Raw genomic sequence first — 21,457 nt, forward strand, 5'->3', positions numbered from 1 at the left:
ATTTACCTCCTCTGCAAATATAGCGACTAGATTAGAAACTTCTAAGTTTGCCTTTTTTTTAAAAAAAGATGTCTAACGTTTCAAAGCTGAGTCTATGTTATGTAGTGTTCTGCTGAGTCCAGGAGACACAGAATTCTTTTTCAATGAAAGTCCACTTTCAATGCCCGGAGGTCCCTAGGAGAGGGCTACCATGGCTCCATCACCCTTTACAGGGCCCACCTTCTAGCCCGCAATCCCTTAATGTGAGGAATAACGAAGACTAGTGGAGAGCAGAGTTTTGGTAGTAGCTGCAATCCACCTAACTGTGGTATTTGAGAATTCCCTATGTATCCAGCACACTGAGTTGCTCCAGCTACATACATATAGCGTCTGGGGTCCAGGCAACATTGGCTGAATTTTCACTGAACCCCAGGGCATCATATGGCCTCAGATTGATCATGAATCAATGGTCACCATCAGGCACTGAACTGAAAAGTGCCCATTAAAGTTAAAAATGCAGTGAAGAATGGGGCTGGCCCCGTGGCCGAGTGGTTTAAGTTCGCGCGCTCTGCTGCAGGCAGCCCACTGTTTCGTTGGTTCGAATCCTGGGCGCGGACATGGCACTGCTCATCAAACCATGCTGAGGTGGCGTCCCACATGCCACAACTAGAAGGACCCACAATGAAGAATATACAACTATATACCGGGGGGGGCTTTGGGAAGGAAAAAAATAAATAAATAAAATCTTTAAAAAAAAATGGAGTGAAGAATTGAGCAATTACTTTTTATAAATCACGAAGTAGCAGGAAGGGAGGTTTTTAAAACCAAGAATTAGAAAAAATTATATTGAAGTATTAATGTTATGCCTAAGTACCATCCAAATCTCCTGCTGAAATTTACAGCCCAAGATTCGGTATTTGCTATCTGAACTGTCCTTGGAATTCAGAGAAATAATTGCACAATAAAATAATCTCTATTGGTAAGGTAATACTAGTTGGTGTAACTCTGAAATATCAGTGGCTTAAAACAAGAGGAATTTATTTCTTGATCATGTGAAGTCCAAAATGGATGGCTTTCCTGTAACTGGGGAACCTAGGCTCCTGCCATCTTGTGGCTCTGCCAGCTTCAACACAGAGCCTTCAAGGTTGCTGTCCTTGTCTGCATCGAGCCATAGAAGGGAAGGCACATAGAGGATTGTCTGTGGGTTTTTATGAGTAGGACTGGAACTGGTGCACATCTGGGCACTTCTGTCTCATTTGCCAGAAATTGATTATGTGGCCCATCTCCTTGCAAGTGAGGTTGGGGAATAGAGTCTAGGATGAGACCAGCAGTCTCTGCCTCATACTCTACAAACAGACGTTCCTAGATAGCACATTAATAGTCTGAATGAAACAATATGGTTCATAAAATTTTACAACTCTGCTAAAGGGTTCAGCAAGATTGCATTTAGGGGAAGTCCTTCATCCAGAGCTGACATGATAAACTGCTGATTATGTACAATTCCCTTCTCAGCTTTTATAACAGTTTGGGAAATTGAATTTTCCCAAAACATTCTAAAATTTGAACTTATTTCAGTTTACAAAATAATTCCCTTGGACGCTAGCCTCTCTTTCAGAATTTGGCAACTTTGGGGCCTAATTCTACAGCCTAGATTGAACAAAAGTCTCCCTAATTATGGATTAAATTTTGTACCATCTAAAATGCCAACATAGAAATTTTGTGTGAATTATTTGTAATTCACACAAAATGTATTTTGCTTCATGGTAAACCCCAGAGTGAACATTGGCTCTTTTGTTTGTTTGTTTGTTTGTTTTTAGGTTTGTTTGTTTATTTATTTGATTTGAGTAAAACAGGCTTCAGAAAATGACAATTCTTTTCGGTGAGATTGGGTAGGCAGTTGTTAGTGTAGTAATTATGCCCCCCAAAAAATTACTTTTCATATTCATTCCCTCATTTGCTTGTTCATTCATTCAACTAGCATGTGCCAAGGGCTTGCTATGTACCAACAGGGCTAGATGCTAGAGTGTGACAAGGCCCAGAGAATTCCAGCCTTCTCCAAATTTATGATCTGGAACTGATTGTGACGGGTGTCAAATGAAGGATGTTCTGAGGGAAGGTGGTCTTAGAGGGGAGAAGGGAACCAACTTAGAGCTGGAAAGGCTCCCTAAACAGGGGATGAAATGCTAAGATACGAAAGATTGAAAGGGAATTTGCCACGGCTCCCATCCATGGAATTCCTTCCTTCTACCTTCTGCCCTGACGTTAACATTTACCTTGCCAAACTTTCTGGAACTTTCCTCACACACAAACAATTTTCTTGCTTTTTTCTGTACCTGTAAACTTTGTCAGGGGGCTGAATTATTATTTGACCATTTTTGACCTACAAATGTGGCAATTTCATATGGTTCAACCTATATCTGTGACACTGTCAGGCTAAAAGCTCCAGTCTCTTAAAATTATGGTATCCCATTACAGTCTGTAAAAAATTTATTTTAAGCAATCTATCACCAACTGAAAACATCCCAGTTCTTTTCTATCAAATACTTCTCTTTCAGATTATTTTTCCCAGACCAATTTTCCCCAAGGTGAATTTTCTTTTTCTCGCTTATTCCTAATTTCATCTGAGGGTAGGGTCACTGATTCCACCTCTATGATCTCAGAAGTACCCCAATTCCTTTTGTCAGTTCGTTTATTCTTTTCTCCATGTTATTGTTGAGAAATAATTTAGTACTATGGACTATAAAAATAAAATATCAACTGCTTTCCTAAAAGGAATGAACTCTCCTGAAGAATTGCCTCTATTTCACTATTTTTGAGGGTGAGGCAAGGTTATACGAAAACTACACAAGCTGGTAAGCTTTCAGTATTTGTTTTCCAGACCGCTGCTATCAAATCTGTGAAAACAATTTAGTTTCACACATACCTAGAGAATTGTAAATTAAACAAGGGGCAGACTAGAACCTTCACTACAATGAAATTATACTGCTTCTGAGCAGTATAGAATCGTGTTGGAAGAGAACTGTTCATTTCTACCCTTTTCTGATCTTCCCACAAGGACTGTGGAAAATTTTACCTCCTCTATCAATCTTGGTTTATTTATGATTAAAATTAGAAATATATCCTTGGAACTTCCTCTCTTTTCATGCCACTTTTCCATGGAACTGTTCAAAAGATAAAGTTTGTCTATAAAAGGACCTTCCAGTGCTATCTGGTTGTGTGCAGAACCTGATACAACTGCCACGGTAAGTTAGGCACATGTTTTCCAGGCTCATTTATTAGAATTTACCTATTTTCCCCCAGAGGTTTAACTGAATTTGAATTATGCCAATCTTTTAAAATTAGCCAGACTTAGTCATATTTTTAACTTTATTTAGATGCTGCGAATCTGGACACTTTCGCTGCTGCTGGGAGCAGTAGTAGGTAAGAAAAAATATTTATGTAGTGCTGGAAGAGATTCATGCTCAATAATTTCAGCAAAGGCTATGATAGCTGAATTCAAGCCACTGTGAGGATAAGGAGTAGAGCAAGAAAGATGAATGATTAAGACCGCAAGTGCTCAGAGCAGGGTTGCCGGATAAAAGCTAAGACCCGTTAAATTTGAGTTTCAGATAAACAACGAATATGTGACATATTTATATTAAAAAATGTTCGTTGTTTATCTGAAACTCAAATTTAATTTGCGTTTTTATTTGCTAAACCCTAGGGTGGAGTCAACGTGGGGTTTGAACCCTGGCTCCATGAGCCACAACTGTATTACCCTAAGCAAAATTCTTAACCTCTCTGTGCTTCACTATCTTTATCTGTGAAATGGGCGTATAATACGACCCCTCTCATGGATAATTGTGAGACTTAAATAAGGTTAGTCATGTAAATCATCTTGTCCAGCACCTGGCACGTCGTAAGATTTTGAGAATGCAGCCCCCATGACAGCTACTACTCCTACTCCTACTAGACTTTTTCTTCCCCAAGAACCCTTTCTTTGTGTTGTTCTTTTATGGGGTAACATTCAAACCAAGAGTTGTCTCAAACCATGGATTTTCTGTTTGATTATTTGTGAGTAGCTTCTTCATCACAGGAATCCAGGATGCCATTCAAACATAGGTCAGAGACCTACTCAGCCATGTGGAGATATAAAGTTTTGGCATTTGCACGAAATTTAAGCTCTCCACCTAAAGCCCAAAGCCAGAAGATAGCTACAAGGAGTTGAGAACCTCATCCTCCTCCCACCAAAGGCCTGGGGATACAAGGCTGCTCTTTTCTTGGGCACCAATGGCCCAAGGAAGACATCTGAATTGAGAGGCTAAAGCAGGCCCCAGTATGGGACTGGACAGAGACACAAGAGGAGGGAGGCAGCCTTATGTTGTGGAAACGAGGAGCAGCAGTCTTCTTCAGCTGGGACGTTGTCTATTGAAGCTAATTTGCGAGTGTGTAGATAGGAAGATGTTTGGGGATATGGGCGAAGAAAATATGCCAGAAGATGTAACCTAACTCACAGTTTGGCAGAGAGACCATTAAAAAGAGCATTCTGGTTAAGCTAATAGCCTTGAAACGCTTCTGGGCGATTGCAGGAAACGAAGTTTGCTATGAGAGACTCGGCTGCTTCAGTGACGATTCGCCGTGGGCCGGGATTGTGGAAAGACCTCTCAAAATATTGCCCTGGTCTCCAGAAAAGGTCAACACCCACTTCCTCCTGTACACTAACGAGAACCCAGACAACTTTCAAGTAAGAGCACTCATCATTCTCAAAACTAAGTGCCGTCTGTTTTATGTAATAAAGATACTGAATTTTAAGTCTTCCAAAGAGAACACGTCAGAACTTGCATTTTTGTAGACTTTAGGGCAGTGAGCTTAAGTGTTATTTTATGTAAGTTGTTTATAAAATGTCCATTAACTTGATATTAATCTTATCCTACCTCTGTGGTACCATCTAAAAATATTCTAAACATGAATATATATATAAATATGTAAATAGTATATATAAAATATATATATACAAACACACACACATATATATAAGATCTCCCAATATTATATATATATATACATAAAACACACACACAAACACAACAAACCCTTCCATTGTGTGGAGACAAGACCCCTGCCACCAGTATTACAGTGGACGTATTATCCCGAGTTGACAACTGTAAAAATTATAAGATGTCCAGAAAGCAGCAACTTGGTGATGATTGCAAATGATGATGCTTGCTTGTAACAGGAGAATCCTTACTCATAAGGATCTCAAGCCCTGGTGGTCTTCTACCTACCACCTCCCACCACGTACAAATGGCTCTATTGAATACTATCAGAAACTTATGTTAAACACTTCTCCTCAAAACAGGAAATCGTTGCAGATCCTTCAACTATCGAGAGCTCCAATTTCAACACAGGTAGAAAAACCCGCTTTATTATTCATGGATTCATAGACAAGGGAGAAGAAAGCTGGCTGTCCACTATGTGCCAGGTGAGACGTGGTCATCTCTTAAGGGGAGTTTGTTTCTGGAGTGATAATTGTAACAGGGAAGGCATAGGCCCCAACCAATCAGGACAAATGTGAGCCACCATGACATTGGAGGATCCTCTGACCCTGCTGGGCCTGGGGTTCCCAAGGGAGGTCCAGGAGGCGGTAGGGGGTGAAGGGGACCTGGGACAGTCAAGGCAGCAAGGTTGCTAACCATTTGGTGGCTCTGGGTAGTGGTTACTTAACAACTAATACAGAGAGATTTCAAAATTTAGCAACAAATTTTGCCGTACTGATGCAGCATTAGTTGCATTTTCACTACTTTTTTATTTTTTCAACAGTTGTTAATTTCTATATGAAGCGCCAAGATAACTCATTTTGCCCAAACTAAGTATTTTCCTTTGATTTTTACTTGCTACTCTTTGATCTCCCATGGTAGCAATATCTAGGAAAGCTGTATAGGTTTTCATTTCTGGCTTCTGTTGTCTCAACAGTAGTGATCCTATTTTCTTTAATTTGCCTTTGGCTATGTGCCCTGTGATAATGAGGATTTAAAAGACAGAAAATCAAAAAGAACAAATTTCCCCGGTACGTGCTAGTGCTTGAGGAACATTATCTTTGGTTCATTTATTCATCAAGCTTCTGCGGGCAGCTCTGCTACAAGGATGCAGTCGTTTCTTCAGAGCTCTCAAGAGAGGAGACACAAAGGTCCTACATCCGTTTAGTTTCAGACGTGTCTACGATTCAAAACAACGGCTGAGTTGAGTCAATTCCAGAGAGTCTCCATTGATCCTGAAGATAGTCAAAATGGACAGCTAAGTTTAGAAATCATTAGTAAAACTATAACTGGGCTTCTAAAATAATTTAAAGCTGAAGATTATTGGAGGGAGAGTAGTAATAGATTTCTATACAACAGTGAAGGAAAAGAAAATGATTCTTAGCTCAAGAGGAACGTAGATGTTTAGATGTGTATACACAATTTATTTCTGAGATCCCAAAAGCAGATGAGTTTTTCCTGCATTTCGTTTGGCTTTGACAATACTGTTGTTTTATGATACAGAAGCGAGTGGATTAAATTGGAAAGTTAAAGGTTCTGAATTCCAGTTTAGACTCTATTCTTAGCTAACCAAGACATTAGCAAAAGGTTCCCATCGTTCGGTTTTTCTATCTGTAAAATGGAAGAGTTGGAGATGATTTCTAAGATTGCTTCATTCTTCTCAAATTCTTTTTGGAAAAAAAGTGGGGATATGTATAAACACACACGCAAACAAACAAAATTCCTGCCAGATCCAACATTCAGGAAACTATCATTGACCCCCATCAAACGAGGATTCCAGCGGATTTCTGGTAAATTATGCTTTTATGTGAAATAACGCATCTCTGATGTACAATAATACATATTCATCCAAAAACTTTGATTAGTGTTTTCATCGTGGAAAAGCTTACTCATTTACCTTCAGCATATTTATTTAAGAGGTCCTAACATAGTCTTCCATTTATTCAGTTATTCACCCATTCCATAAATAGTCATTGAGCACCTACTATGTGTCAGGAACTGTTCAAGGCACTCAGGATACAGTAGTGAATGAGACAGGCAATGTCCTGGGGCGCTTTCTAGTAAGGGCAATGTAGTCTCATGACATTTATGATGTTCTAATGAGACAACCCATTGTACCATATTTTATACATATTTTTTCCCTGAAACAAATGTCTAGGGATCTGTTGCAATAGAAATTCCAGGAATCTAGTTCCCGTTACGGCCAAATCTCCAATTTGGAGCCAATGTTAAACTTTAAAAGGGATTCCATATGCATAACACACTAGAAATTTTGCTCATTGGATTGGGGTTAAAGGCAAGCAAGATACTGTATAGGTCAAGGACGGAATTTATCCTGGTCCTCAAATGTGTTCATTTGTAATTCATAAAGATCCTGAATTACTTACCTATTTATTGTGTCTCTTCCACCAGAACATGTTTAAGGTGGAAAGTGTGAACTGTATCTGTGTGGACTGGAAAAGTGGCTCCCGCACCGCATACTCACAGGCTTCACAGAACGTCCGGATTGTGGGGGCAGAAGTGGCATATCTTGTTGGAGTTCTTCAGGTAACTACTTCCGGGTTACATAAAAGCCAAAGGACATTGCTCTCTGAATTCTCTTCCAAAAAAAAAAAAATGCTGTAGGTATGATCACTGGTAAACACAGTTGTCTACTGAGATTTGGCTGTCCCCGTGTTTGACAAGAAAAATGCAAAAAAATCTAAAATTAAGCTTATCAATAAGTATATTTTAGATCAATAAACTAGTTTTTTTAAGTGATATTATTTCAGCAACTAGATAGGTTGTTTCTACTGAATTCACCCAGTATTTCTTTTAATTTCACCAGTTATTAAAGCAATTTGACGTGATAATGTCGAACTCAAGATTAAATTACTTTTGTGTTTTTGTTTTTTTATTTTATTTTTTAACAGAAGCACAACAATAACAAGCTAACCTGATTTGGTAACTAAAAACACAGAAAACATTAAACTAGAATGTGCTTGAGCAATTGCTTTCATTATTAATTTCTCATCCAAATATTTGCTTCCTCATCCCTGGGTAATAATTCCCCATATCCGTCCACGGTTCTCACTACATAGTAATACAATCAAAGAGAGCCCTGCTTCCACAAGTTCAAATGTTAAAATCATTGCTATTTTCTATTATAACTGTGAAAAGAAATATCCTTCAAAATCAATTGCTTTGAAGGGGGTAGTATGTCTTCTTTAAACTCAAGTTTTCAGGGGCTGGCCTGGGGGCATAGCAGCTAAGTTCTCATGCTCTGCTTCAGCAGCCTGGGGTTCGGCGGTTCAAATCCTGGGTGCAGACCTACTCACCACCCATCAAGCCGTGCTGTGGCAGGCACTACACATAAAATAGAGGAAAATGGGCACAATGTTAGCTCAGGGCCAGTCTTCCTCAGCAAAAAGAGGAGGGTTGGCACCGGATGTTAGCTCAGGACTAATCTTCCTCAAAAGAAAAAAAAACTCACGTTTTCAGAGGTCTTCATTTGTTTCCATCTTGAATTTTACAAGATTTGGAAACATTCTGAAGAAGTTTTCTTTCCAACAGTCATCATTCGACTACTCTCCTTCCAACGTCCACATCATTGGCCATAGCCTGGGTTCTCACGCTGCTGGGGAGGCTGGAAGGAGGACCAATGGGGCCGTTGGACGGATCACAGGTTGGTCAAAACAGTAAAAGCTGCAAAATTAGACTAAATGTAGCCAATATGGTGTCTAAAAAGATGAAAATTTAGTGCAGCCCTGTTTTTCACCTGAGGAGACAGGTTTTTCACATTTTCCTAATTGGGCAACATGATCAGAAATTGGTGTGTTCTGAGGCCTTGTGAATTTTTTGTTGATATCAATCTTTGGTCTACCGAGCCCTGTTTAACATATAAATATTGCATGTGACTCAAATTTGAATTAAGAACATCTGGAGGCCTTGTTGCTATCTATCTATCTCCCTTTGTCAGGTATTCACAAAGAACAAGTTTCAAGAATAGAATAACATAAATAATAAAATAAATAATAAAAAGAATTGAACCCAAAGACTTCAAAAATGTATAATTAATTATATTCTGCTTCAATAGCAATTGATAATTAGCCAAAAACTCATCAACCATAACCCAGGAGTTGGGAGTGGGGGGCAGATGGTGAGGCTGCCCTGGGCTGCCAGTTCTATATGCTGCTAATTAGACAAAAAATATTATTTTACAGACTTCAGCCTGGTTTACATTTGGCCAATGGGGTCACGTGTTGGAGACCAGGTCCTAAAACAACCGTCTAACTTTATAAGAAAGACTTTGCTCTCCTGGATCTGAGAGTTGATAATTTCAAAGAACGACCACTTTTCCATCTTCCCATTCTGTCTCCAACTTCCTAATTCTCTTTTTAATGCTTTGGATAATTTGGCTACATTTGGATTGGTGGGGGCATCTGGAATGCTGGTCGTTAATTCTTTCCCATAGTCTGTAAATGTTTATGAGAGACTGCTCAACCATGCACTGTGACAAACTGTGGTCCCGGTGAGTGTGCAAGCCAAGTCCTTGCTGTCCCTGGAGTTTACAGTCTAGCAGGAACTCTTTTAGCCTGAACATCCTTTAGGAGCCCAGCGTCTCCTAGAGTCTGGCTCTTTCCTTGTGACTACTGCTAGTGACTGAGATTGTCCCCATGACTAAGCATCCATAAATAGAGCCAAATTTCATGGTTTGAGGGAAATTCACTTCGATGCAAATAGTAAATTAGACAGATTTTCCTCCAGAAAATGATAAGGTAGAGAAAAACAATCTTATCTCTCTCATGCATAACTTGTCATTACCGCCAAAGTTTGCATTCCTGTCTGTAACTGACGAAGAAAGATGAATGTGCAGGTACATTGATAGGTATTAACATGACACGTCCTGTTTACGTTAGGGTTGGATCCAGCTGAACCTTGCTTTCAGGGCACACCCGAATTAGTCCGATTGGACCCCAGCGATGCCCAATTTGTGGATGTAATTCACACAGACATTGCCCCCTTCATCCCCAACTTGGGTAAGTTCCTCAATTCGTTCTCCTAGAGTGTTTTCTGAGTCTGTACATTAGAGTGTTTTAGAGTGTTTCAAGTCTATACATTAACATCAACTTTCCCATATTTTAAAATTTTTCAGGGTTTGGAGTGAGCCAAACTGCAGGCCACCTGGATTTCTTTCCAAATGGAGGAAAAGAAATGCCCGGATGTCAAAAGAACGTTCTCTCTCAGATTGTTGACATAGACGGGATCTGGCAAGGTAAAACCATTATGCGCGCGAAGAGATTTTCTCTTTTTCATGAAGAAAGTTTGTGTTTTGTTTTACTAAACTTGCTGCATATTTTGGTATTGTACAGGTCTCACATTTTCTAAACAAAAGACTTTTAATTGTATCCCCAAGATATAGGACTTTCACTGGGATAAGTGGACCTGAGGAGATTGTGGGAAAGAAAATGTGTTTGTAGTAAACTTTTCAAGGATCTAATTCAGGGAATGCCTTACTAAGTTGTCTCTTATGGACCAATCTTTTCCTTCTAAAGTTATTTTTTCATTTCATTTAGCTATGGCATAACCATATAATCTTAAACAGTATTTAACTTCTGATTGCATCACTGATTGTAAATTCACTTCATGAATGATTTTGTTCTGTGACCTCCATGAGTTCACGTTTATTAGAGAAATCTATTCAACAACGATATTCTGATCATGGCTTTAACTTGGAAAAATAATATCTGTCGCTGATGTGAATCATGTCTGATTTCAAAGGAACTCGTGACTTTGCGGCCTGTAATCACTTAAGAAGCTACAAGTATTACACTGATAGCATCCTCAACCCTGATGGCTTTGCTGGATTCTCTTGTGCCTCTTACAGTGATTTCACTGCAGTAAGTAGACTCCACCTTGTACCTAAAGAACTTTGTCACCATCACGTCTCATGACTGGTGTGGTTCACCGTACACGATATGCATTCAGTGAGCGTTACTGTATGACTGCCACATCATTTGTACTTTCAATTATACACATTATTCCAAAAATGATAAGGCATTGGAGAACTTTAGAAAATGGGCTTATAAACTGAAATGCTCCTTGTCTATCTTGTTCTCTATCACTTCTGCATGGAGCAGGTAAACCGTCAAACTTATTTTGAAATAATTCTAAGTAAAAAAAAAAATAGTCTATGGACGTCTGAGCTATGGCTACAAGATGTTGATGAATATGGAACACTTGTCTTAAATGTTGACCTTTTAAAACTATTTAATTATGGGTGTGTGGATATTTCTGTGCAATCCCATAATTGCCAAGATTCTTTTTTTAGTTTTCATCTTGTTTGGTTCTAAATATCTAGGTTAGGATCCTTATCTTGGAACTTGAACATGATATATCTACTACCTGCTGGGGTTTTTTTAATTGCTTTTCCTCTCAATATAATTTTTCCAAATAAAAAATGTATAACATGTCATTTAATAAATAAGAGTTCAAATAACACGCTAGGTGAAGTCATAACTACGAAGAAGCTATATGTTAGTGAAAAAGAGAGAGGATCTGAATCCCGGGTTCACCATTAAGTAGCTGAATGATTTGGGGCAAAATACTTAACTTCTCTAAGTAAATTTCTTCATTTTTAAATGTAAATAATAATGGTAGAGTCCACAGATTTCATGGGAGGATCTAATGAGATGATATGTTTTAATTGCCTAGCCCAAAACCTAAAGTACAATAATTAGCGTTAAAAAAATGTTGGCTATTATGTGTGTGTAGGAGGAAGGGTACATATTTTATTCACTGCACAGCTTACGTATACAACAAGAGCACCCCTGTTCTTTGGTCTAACCTTATTTTTATCTTCTTCCCAAATCTCTGTTCTCTAGGTAATGGGGCAAACAAACAAACAAAGAACTTTCGGTTTCATTCAGTTAAAACTTCGTCTCATTCAGTAATATAAACAGTCCTTTTAGGTGATGCTCAGACGTTTTAGAAGAAAAGATTTTCAGTTTTGCAGATTTCTCAGTCTTTCCCTCTAAGCTGGTATTGGGCAAGGTGATCATGGTGATGGTATTCAGTGCGTGTGCCGGGCAGAGGGGAGAACTTGGGGGTCTACCTTATGGACGGGTGCAAGGCAGGTGTCTGCAGATGATGTCTGGACGTGTCTACTCTTCTGGCTCGGCAACGCCCTCAAAGAGCTTTGGCCATTTCTTCCTGGCTGGCTCAGTCACCCCTTAGCTGTTACTGGATGCAGACCCTGAGACTCAGCCCAGTCCCCATTTGATCCATTGATCCAGCAACCCACCGCTTGCCTCTACTGTGGACGAACCTTGTCTCTCCGTAGTGGGAATTGTGATGTTTGTCCCTCCTACTCTATTCCTTTCTCCCTTCTGTCTTCCTACAATTCCTTGACCCAGAAAGGGAGAACATTTTCCTATATGGCATCCCTCTTCTCCAGACCCCAACCTCATAGCTAGGCCTTAACAGCCAACATGGGCATTTCTCTCCACAATGGGAGAATTCTGGGATCAAAATCCTTCAGAACTTTATATGCTAGGTAGGAGTTAAAGGAGTTGAGAAAAGCCTGACTTTTGAGCTTATTGTCCTCCTAATGGGTCCTATTTTGCATATTAGAAGCTGATTTCATCTCCTGCTCTTTCTTTTGCAATCTTTCTAAAATAAATTCTAATCACCTGCAGGTGGATGGATGTCTTGGGACAACTGGGGCAACTTAAGAGAGGCGAAAGAGAAAAGATTAAAATACACATATAAATATCTTATAAATTCTTGTGTGATTTTTAATAATATTTTTGTTAGTATCATGTTATTTAACATAAACTACTGATTTATCATTGTAAATAATAAGATGCATTTTTAACCTCTGCTGACACACTATTGAAGTCCCCTTTTACCATCAGAACAGAATTGACTTCAGAGTATTTGAATTGCAACAATACATGAAAAAAGATGGTGCGCTATTGAAAGAAAGAGCATCCTGAGTCATTACGTGTTTATTTTCTCTAGAACAAGTGCTTCCCCTGTTCAAGTGAAGGCTGCCCACAGATGGGTCATTATGCTGATAGATTTCCTGGGAGAACAAAAGGAGTGGGCCAGCTATTTTATCTAAACACCGGTGATGCCAGCAATTTTGCCCGTAGGTCTCTATTTTATTCGCCTTAAATTCTTAATGCTGTGTATTTTATCATGTCTGGTAAAAATGTGTGAAATTGCTTTTCTATACAAAAGTTTTAAACACTCCCTCCACAGCATGGAAAATGCATAGCCAAACGATGGCTAATTTGGACGGGTCAGAACAGAGTTTGTGGCCCGAACTATCAATGACACAAAAATGGATTTCTTCACATTTGATTCTGGTGCTGAATTCAGGAGGATTCTTCTGCTCCAGCCTCTTCATATTCAGACAAAAGTTTCACTGAGCAAAATTCTGAGGTTTTGTAAAAATAAATCCTGGAGAAAAGTAATCCCGGAGAAAGATGGCAGAGGTTGTGGGAATGGAGAACAGTTGACAGATTTAAAAGAAATTTAGATTGTAGACTCCATGGTTGATGGGAATTAGAGAATGCGTGGGAGGTGAGGCATGGGGACAGAATTCACGTTTCTTTTCTCAGTAATTGAGGACGAAAACTATTTGGATGGGAGTTAACGGGGTTAGCTGCATTGTAAAAACTGAAGCCAAATTTTACCCCCTCCCCAATAGCCCAGGCTAGCTCAAAATGGCAAAAACTGGTAGTTCACTATTGACTAGTACCATAAATTGGTTACCGGAATTTAATACATTTCCAATGGCAACAGAAAGTTGAGTTGTAGAATTTTTAACATAAATTAGACTACTTAGACAAAAAGATGACAGTACTATAAAACGTGGTGATCTATGAAAATGAAGAAAACTGTTGAAAATGTCACACTCTACTATTTTTCCACTATCTTTTAACATTAAGTTCTCTTAACATTCAAGAATAAATTGTCAGGTTAAAAAATTGAAAGCAAGGGGCCAGCGCGGCGGCGTAGCAGTTAACTTTGCCTGCTCCACTTTGGCGGCCTGGGGTTCACCCATTCGGATCCTGGGGGCAGAGCTACACACCACTTGTCAAGCCATGCCATGGCCAGTATTCCACATATAAACTAGAGGAAGATGGGCATGGATGTTAGCTGAGGGCCAGTCTTCCTCAGCAAAAAGAGGTATGGCGGCAGATGTTAGCTCAGGGATAATCTTCCTCAAAAAAAAAAGAAAAAGACAATTGGAAGCAAAATATATTACTTCACCTCTTGGCTTGAAAACCGTTGACTTTGGAAAGACTCTGTGCTCCTCCCCTTTACCAATGCCTGTCTTCTGAACATTTAGATAAGAAATGTCTCTGACTACTTGATTAGAAGAACTACCAACACCATATACAAATTATGCAAAATTCAGCAGTAGTGAAATCCAAGTTAGTCTGTTTCCAGTGTGTCTTCTCTACAACCTGATATTGTGCAATTTTTTTTCCCATGCAGGTTGGAGGTATAGGGTAGATGTCACACTGTCTGGAAAGAAGGTTACAGGACACGTGCTAGTTTCTTTGTTTGGAAATAAAGGGAACTCTAGGCAGTATGAAATTTTCCAGTGAGTAAAATATTGCTCTAAATGTCTTAAATGCTGGAACCCTTCACATACATAATGTATGTTCTGGACACAAGAGTTTATTCCTTACCGTGTGGGAGTATAGTGCTGCCACATATCATTAAAAGGAAACACTTATTCCACCCCTGCACCTTAATACATTTCAGAAGTCTGCTTCTAAATATTTTTTCTGTAACTTCTTGAGAAAACCACTTAGGTTTAATTTGATTTGTGGCTTCTGATTTATCATCAATAAAAATTATTCTTCCCACAAAACAACTGGGAAAAGATGATATAATGATGTCATCATTTATTAAATTATAGGAGAATTGTGACTAAAACGTGTTTGAAGTTTTATTAAAGTAAGGATGACTTTAAAGTAATATGAGTTATTGATGACAAATGAACTACTACTGACTTAGCATGTATGTTTGCATTTATTTAAAAGATTAGAATGGCAAATATACTATCAGTCATCTTACTAGAGACGCATTGCAAGCTGGTTTTAGAAACATGTATATATATGTATATGTACATTTATGTATGTTGATGTATGTTTTTATTAACTTCTCAACTTCCAAGGGGCACTCTCAAACCAGACAATACTTATTCCAATGAATTTGACTCAGATGTGGAAGTTGGAGATTTGGAGAAGGTTAAATTTATTTGGTACAACAATGTGATCAACCTAACTCTACCCAAAGTAGGAGCATCCAAGATCACAGTGGAAAGAAACGATGGAAGTGTGTAAGTAATAAAAATCTAAAGCGATCTGAAGTATTGTCACATTTATAATTCTATCTCCGCTGAAGTTTACTTTCAGTTAAACCTCTTACAATGGCTCTCCTATACCCAGCCACAGCCGCTCCCTAATACCTTTGTTTCTTTAGGAGAAAGGGTAGAACTTTAGGAAAACAACTTTGATAGATTTGTAGATGCAGGTGGTGTTACCTGATACAAGCTAAGTGTTAGAATGAGAATCTGGCTTCATGATCCTGAGGTGAAAGAATGATTTCATTGAGTGGCTGTGCCTTGTGCTTGGGTTTGCTTAATATGTGTATCTTCCCCAAACTTCCTGGGTTCACCAATTGCCAGTTAAATTATCAGGAAAACACTTAACTTACCAAGGAATACAAACAGGCTGCTCTGCATCATTGGCCCTCTTACTGAAGGCAGAAGTTAACCGTTGGTTCTAAAGAAGACTGAAGTGTGTGTGAGCCAAAGGATATTTACCATCGTGAACCAGAAAAAATGAGCTGCTGCTGACGATAATTATAACAATACCAATGTTAGCCCAAGTGTTCTGAATATAAAGCCAAATTCCGAGGCACAATGCTATGCTTCTTCTGTCAGCGTGTTATTCAGTCCTCAGAAAAGCCCAATGAGGGGACTTTTTGCTTCTGGCAAAGATGGAATCACAGAGACAAATTCACCTTCTCAACTGAAACAACCAAGAATTCAGAAAAAATGTAAGAAATAACAGTTTTCAAGACACTGAACATCAGGCAACAAAAGAAAGTGATCCCTGAAAGACAAGAAACAAATAAGGTGGAGGCTTACAATTGTCCTAGCTCACTGCCTGGAGAGAGTTTCCAGAATATTACACAAGGAGGAAAAATTCAGGCAGAGCCTGGTAGACCTTCTGAGTTGAAGAGACAGAGCTAAGAATCCAAAAAATCCAAGGCAACTAGATGTCACAGGACAGAGCACCAGAGAGGAGAGTTACAGAGAGAGAATCTCAGAGCTCTGGAAATTTCCCTTGAATATTCAGCAGAGTACTGATAAGCACATATGTGTGAGGAAACTAGCCAATGCCAGTGAACTATCCATCTGAAAGGATTAGAGAAAACAGTGCCCAGTACTCTTGCAGGGCTGGAAATGGTAACTGTTTCCACCAAGCAGACTGGATAAGCTCATAATCCAAGAAACTTTGGGTAGAGTATTTAGGAAGGCCTTCCCTCACTAGTGAGAAATCATTAGCCTAGACTGAGCAAGACCTGAAAGGATCAAACTGTTTCCAAATAATTTAACTGTACCCCAGAAAAGAGTTCAAGAAAATTTATAGAAATACAAAATTATCCAGCAGCTAACAGGCTAAAATCTACCATATATGACATTAAATAAAAGTTTTGCAGGTATACAAAGAAGCGGGACAACATAACCTATACTGAGGAGAATAATCAATCAGTTGAAACCAAACCAGACCTGACACAAATGTTAGAATAGCAGACACAGACATTAAAATAGTTATTTCACCTTTATTCCATTAGTTCTAAAGGTCAGTAGAGGCATGATATTTGTGTAAAAAAGATCCAAATGGAATTTTTAGAGATGAGAATATAATATCTGAAATGAAAAATACACTGGATGCAATTAACAGCAGACTAGATGTTGCAGAAGAAAAGATAAGCGAATCTGAAGACATAATAGGAACTATCCAAAATGAAACACAGAGAGAAAAAAGAATTTTAAAAATCAAGAGAACATCAGTGAGCTGTGAAATAACTTCAAGAAGTCTAACGCAGTTCTCTTTGAAGACCACAAAGGAGGAGAAACTGAAAAATAAATCTGAAGGAATAAGAGCTCCAAAATTTTCAAAATTGGTGAAAACTGTAAACCAACAGATCCAAGTGCTATGACAAGAAACATGAAGAAAACTACACCAACACACTTCAAAATCAGATTGCTCACAACCAGTCATAAAGAGAAAATTTTAAAAGCAGCCTGAGAAAAAATACACACTACGTACAGAGGAATAAAGACAATAATTACAGCAGGTTTATCATCAGAAACAATGCAAGTGAGAAGACAGTGGAACAGCATCTTTAATGTACAGTCATGCACCACATGACGACATTTCAGTCAATGACAGACTGAACATGTGACAGTGGTCCCATAAAATTAGTACCACATAGCCTAGGTGTGTAGTAGGCTGCACCATCTAGGTTTGTGTAAGGATACTCTGTGATGTTCACAAAACTATGAAATCACCTAATGATGTATTTCTCAGACCATGTCTCTGTCGTTAAGTGATGCATGACTGGCACCGAAAGGAAAAAGCTGTTAATCTAGAATTCTATACCCACAAAAATATCTTTCAAAGACCAAGATGAAATAAAGACTTTTTAGACACACCAAAGCTGAAAGAATTCATTACCAGCAGATCAACACTGTGAAAAATGTTAAAAGAAGATCTCCGGGGAGAGGAAAATGATGCCACTTGGAAAAGAATCTACAGAAAAGAATTAAGAGCATAGGAAATAGTAACTATGTGATAAATGCATGAGATTTTTAAATATTATTATTGGTGGGGGGGTTAAATATGTGTATAAGTAAAATATATGGTAACAATGCCATAAAGGGTAGGAGGGGAGAAATGGAAATATATTGGTGTAATGTACTTATACCATATGTGAATTGGTATAATATCAGTTGAAGGTAAAATTCGATGTTAGAAATATATGGTGTAAATTCTAGAGTGACCACTAAAATAATAAAACAAAGAAGTGTAGCTAATAAGCCAACAAGGAGATAATGGAGTTTATTAAAAATAAGGCTTAAAAAGGGGGGGGGGGGACAAAGAACATAGGGAACAAATAGCAAGCTAATAGATTTAAACCTAATCGTATCAATAATCATATTAAATGAAAATGATCTAAATACAGCAATTAGAAGGCAGAGATTGTCTAACCGGATTTTAAAAAATCAATACCAACTATATGCTGCCTACATGAAATGTACTTTAATATAAAAACAGAAATAGATTAAAAGTGAAAGGACAGACTAGGGATGGCCCCATGGCCAAGTGGTTAAGTTTGCACGCTCCATTTCAGCAGCGCACGCAGAGTTTCGCAGGTTCGGATCCTGGGAGCAGACCTAGCACTGCTCGCTAAGCCATGCTGAGGTGGTGTTCCACATAGCACAACCAGAACGACCTACAACTATGTACTAGGGGGCTTTGGGGAGAAGAAGAAAAGTGAAAAACTTTAGAAAAATTTTTAAAGTGAAAGAACAGAAAAAGATATATCAATAGGTGTTAGGGAAATGCAAATTAAAAACACAGAGACACTACCATAAACTTATTTAAATGGCTAAAATTAAAATGATTGACAATATCAAGTATTGGCGAGGATGTAAAGACTATTAATGGGAATATAAAATGATGCAACCACATTTGAAAACAGTTTGGCAGTTTCTTTAACAGACAAATATATAGCTACCTATGATTCAACCATTCTACTCTTAAGTACGTACCTGAAAGAAAAGAAAGCATCTATCTCTACAAAGATTTGCATATAATTATTCATAGCATCTTTTATTGTAATAGTCAAAAACTGGAAATCTGTGCACCAACAGGAGAGTAGATAAACCAACTGCGGTCTATCCACACGATGGAATATAACTCAGCAATGAAAAGGAATGAACTAGCAATACATGCAACAACATGGATGAATCTCAAAATAATTATACTGAATGAAAGAAGCTAGACAAAAGAGTGCATGCTTTTGATTCCATTCATATAAAATTCTTGGCAATTCAAACCAGTCTATAGTGACAGCAGATCAATGGTTGCCTGGGGGGAGGGAAGATGGGAAGAAAAGAGAAGGAGAGATTACAAAGGAGCAGGGGGAAATTTTTGGATTGTTGGATATGTTTACTATCTTGATTGTGGTGATGGCAGATAGGTACTATTATTATCTCTGTTTTACAGAAAACTAAGTGAGAGCTCAATGCCAGAATCCATATGCAGGATATTTGGCTGCAGCTAATTCTTAACTACTACAAAGCAAATTCACTTCACCTTTATTCGTATATAGATATCACGTGCCCTTCATTTCTTGAGTCTCTTACCAATATTAGTTTTTAACATTTAATTTGCCATTTTCAAGTCTTCCAGACATCAGACCACAGGGAGGGAAATGAAGATGGAGAGAAAAGAGCATTTTCTGAGCTCTTTTTATGTGCCAGGCACATTACATATGCTAATATATCTTATTAAAGAAAATTAGCTCCAAAGCATCGCAAGTATGTTCAGTCTTGACGAGTAAAACTAGTCATCTCAGTTGAACTATTGAGTTAAAATAAGAATGCCTTGCCAGTGTCACACCGGACCTTAGAATTTTTATTCTGGCTGATTTCTTGTCATGATGCTGGCCCTGATCTTCCTCAGTTGTGTTGGTTGACAATGTGCCAAGTGTTAGTAGGCACTTTGGGGATGTGACAGATGAGCCCTCCCTGTCCCTTGGAGTGTCCAGTGACACCTCCTCTCTGTTATTGCCCAGCCATGAAACAAAATTGGGAAGGAGAATTCAGTCCTTAAGACAGAAGAGGTTTTTCTTTTGGCCATTGTCTGGTCTTGGGCACAGGCTGTGGCTCTAGGCCTGAGGGGAGAGCGGAGGCTGTCCTCTTGCTCGACATGCCCGGGGTGTGCCAGGAAGAGTTGACTTCTTGTTGTTTTCCCTTTGCAGGTTCAACTTCTGTAGTGAAGAAACCGTGAGGGAAGATGTTCTGCTCACTCTCACTGCGTGTTAGGAGCTGCTGACATGTGACCATTGAATCTCCCTGCTAATAAAATCTACTGGTGAAGCAATGTATTCCTTTCTTTGTCATCGTGTCCATTACTTCCAATGAAACTTTTGGATGTGGTGATTAAAATCCAAAATTTGGAGTTGGTCTGAAGAAATGACTGTCGAATTTTGCTACATACTATGTGGCATTCAAGCTTAGGAATATTGTTTACTTGATACTGGCATCGTGTCCATTACTGCTCTTACTGATGTCATTCTGATCACTTAAGGCAGACTTCCAGGTCCAAAATGACCCCCTCTTGGTGGGCACAGGTGGCAAGTACTTCCCTTTGCTACTTTTTCCATCATCTTTAAGTTCTACGTCAGCTCCAACTCAGACATCTGGGAAGAAATGACACAAAGGAGACGGACAAGGAGTGGGCACATTGGAAGCTTCCTAACTCGTCTCCGTTCTCCCAGTGGGGTCCTCCCAAACTCCTCTCCTCTCTGCGACCTCTTTGATCTCTCTAAAGCACAAATCAAATATCCTCCCAATGGTTTCCAGAATAGAATCCACATTCCTTAGCGAGATTTGCAAGCCCCACCTTGGTCTGGTTTTCACCTAGGACTCCAGCATCATCGCTCACTAGCTTCCTTCTAGAACTCTATATTCTGGCACTGTCCCTCAAAAGGGCCTTAATTTTGGATGTTACTGGACCTTTACGCAAACTCTTTCTCTCCCTAGAATGTTCTTTCCCCCTCTTCCTGTCTGTTTAACTCCTACTGTTCTCAATCTCTGTGTAGACATGACTTCTTCCATGAAGCCTATCTCTGCTTCCATTACCCGCATCCCCTAAGATTGTATTAGAGACTACCTCACTACATTCCCACGGTACCCAGGACTTCTCTATCTTACCACTTCTCTCTCCGTATTATAACTACTTGTTTACTTGCCTGCATACCCTTTTGTAAACTCCTTAAGGGGTTTACATGTTGTATGTGCCCGGCATGTAGTAGGAGAGCAAACAAATATTTTTTGAATGACCATTTCACTAATGGGAAGAGTGAATGACTCCACTAGAGTCAGTATTTAGACTTAGGCCATGTCCAACCAGTGACATCCTAAGAGAGAAAGGGACAGCTGCGCTAGGTCTTAAAAGGTGGGTGGGATTTGCCAAGAGGACATGGTGGCAAAGACGTTCCAGAGACGGAATGGCATAAGCAAAGGCACAGAGGTATGAAAACATGAGAAAGTGAAAATGCTTTTCATTCTGTCTTTCACCAAATTATATGCAAGTCGGTCAACACATGAAGACATGTTCTAAGGACAATCAATCTGTATTAACTAGGATGCTTTCATG

The 21,457-nt window shown here is 38.9% G+C and overlaps 1 protein-coding gene across 1 annotated transcript; it reads left to right on the forward strand.

Annotated features, from left to right (window-relative positions):
- The first annotated feature begins 3,353 nt into the window (after positions 1 to 3,353).
- PNLIP (pancreatic lipase) lies at positions 3,354 to 20,121 on the forward strand. The gene is made up of 12 exons (XM_046655001.1): positions 3,354 to 3,399; positions 4,548 to 4,702; positions 5,318 to 5,440; positions 7,407 to 7,541; positions 8,547 to 8,658; positions 9,893 to 10,012; positions 10,129 to 10,248; positions 10,755 to 10,873; positions 12,996 to 13,125; positions 14,484 to 14,592; positions 15,172 to 15,336; positions 20,058 to 20,121. Exons 1-12 carry the CDS (start codon positions 3,354 to 3,356, stop codon positions 20,119 to 20,121), a joined length of 1,398 nt encoding a protein of 465 aa, XP_046510957.1.
- Positions 20,122 to 21,457: the final 1,336 nt, after the last annotated feature.

The sequence above is a fragment of the Equus quagga genome, chromosome 2 (genome assembly GCF_021613505.1).
Source record: "Equus quagga isolate Etosha38 chromosome 2, UCLA_HA_Equagga_1.0, whole genome shotgun sequence".
Taxonomy (NCBI): domain Eukaryota; kingdom Metazoa; phylum Chordata; class Mammalia; order Perissodactyla; family Equidae; genus Equus; species Equus quagga.

Bases quoted from the DNA above. Each gene is read 5' to 3' on its own strand.
- PNLIP (XM_046655001.1), top strand. From the start codon at position 3,354: ATGCTGCGAATCTGGACACTTTCGCTGCTGCTGGGAGCAGTAGTAG. The intron at 3,400-4,547 runs GTAAGAAAAAAT...GGGCGATTGCAG, and splicing joins GCTGCTGGGAGCAGTAGTAG to GAAACGAAGTTTGCTATGAG. The intron at 13,126-14,483 runs GTAGGTCTCTAT...TTTCCCATGCAG, and splicing joins TGATGCCAGCAATTTTGCCC to GTTGGAGGTATAGGGTAGAT.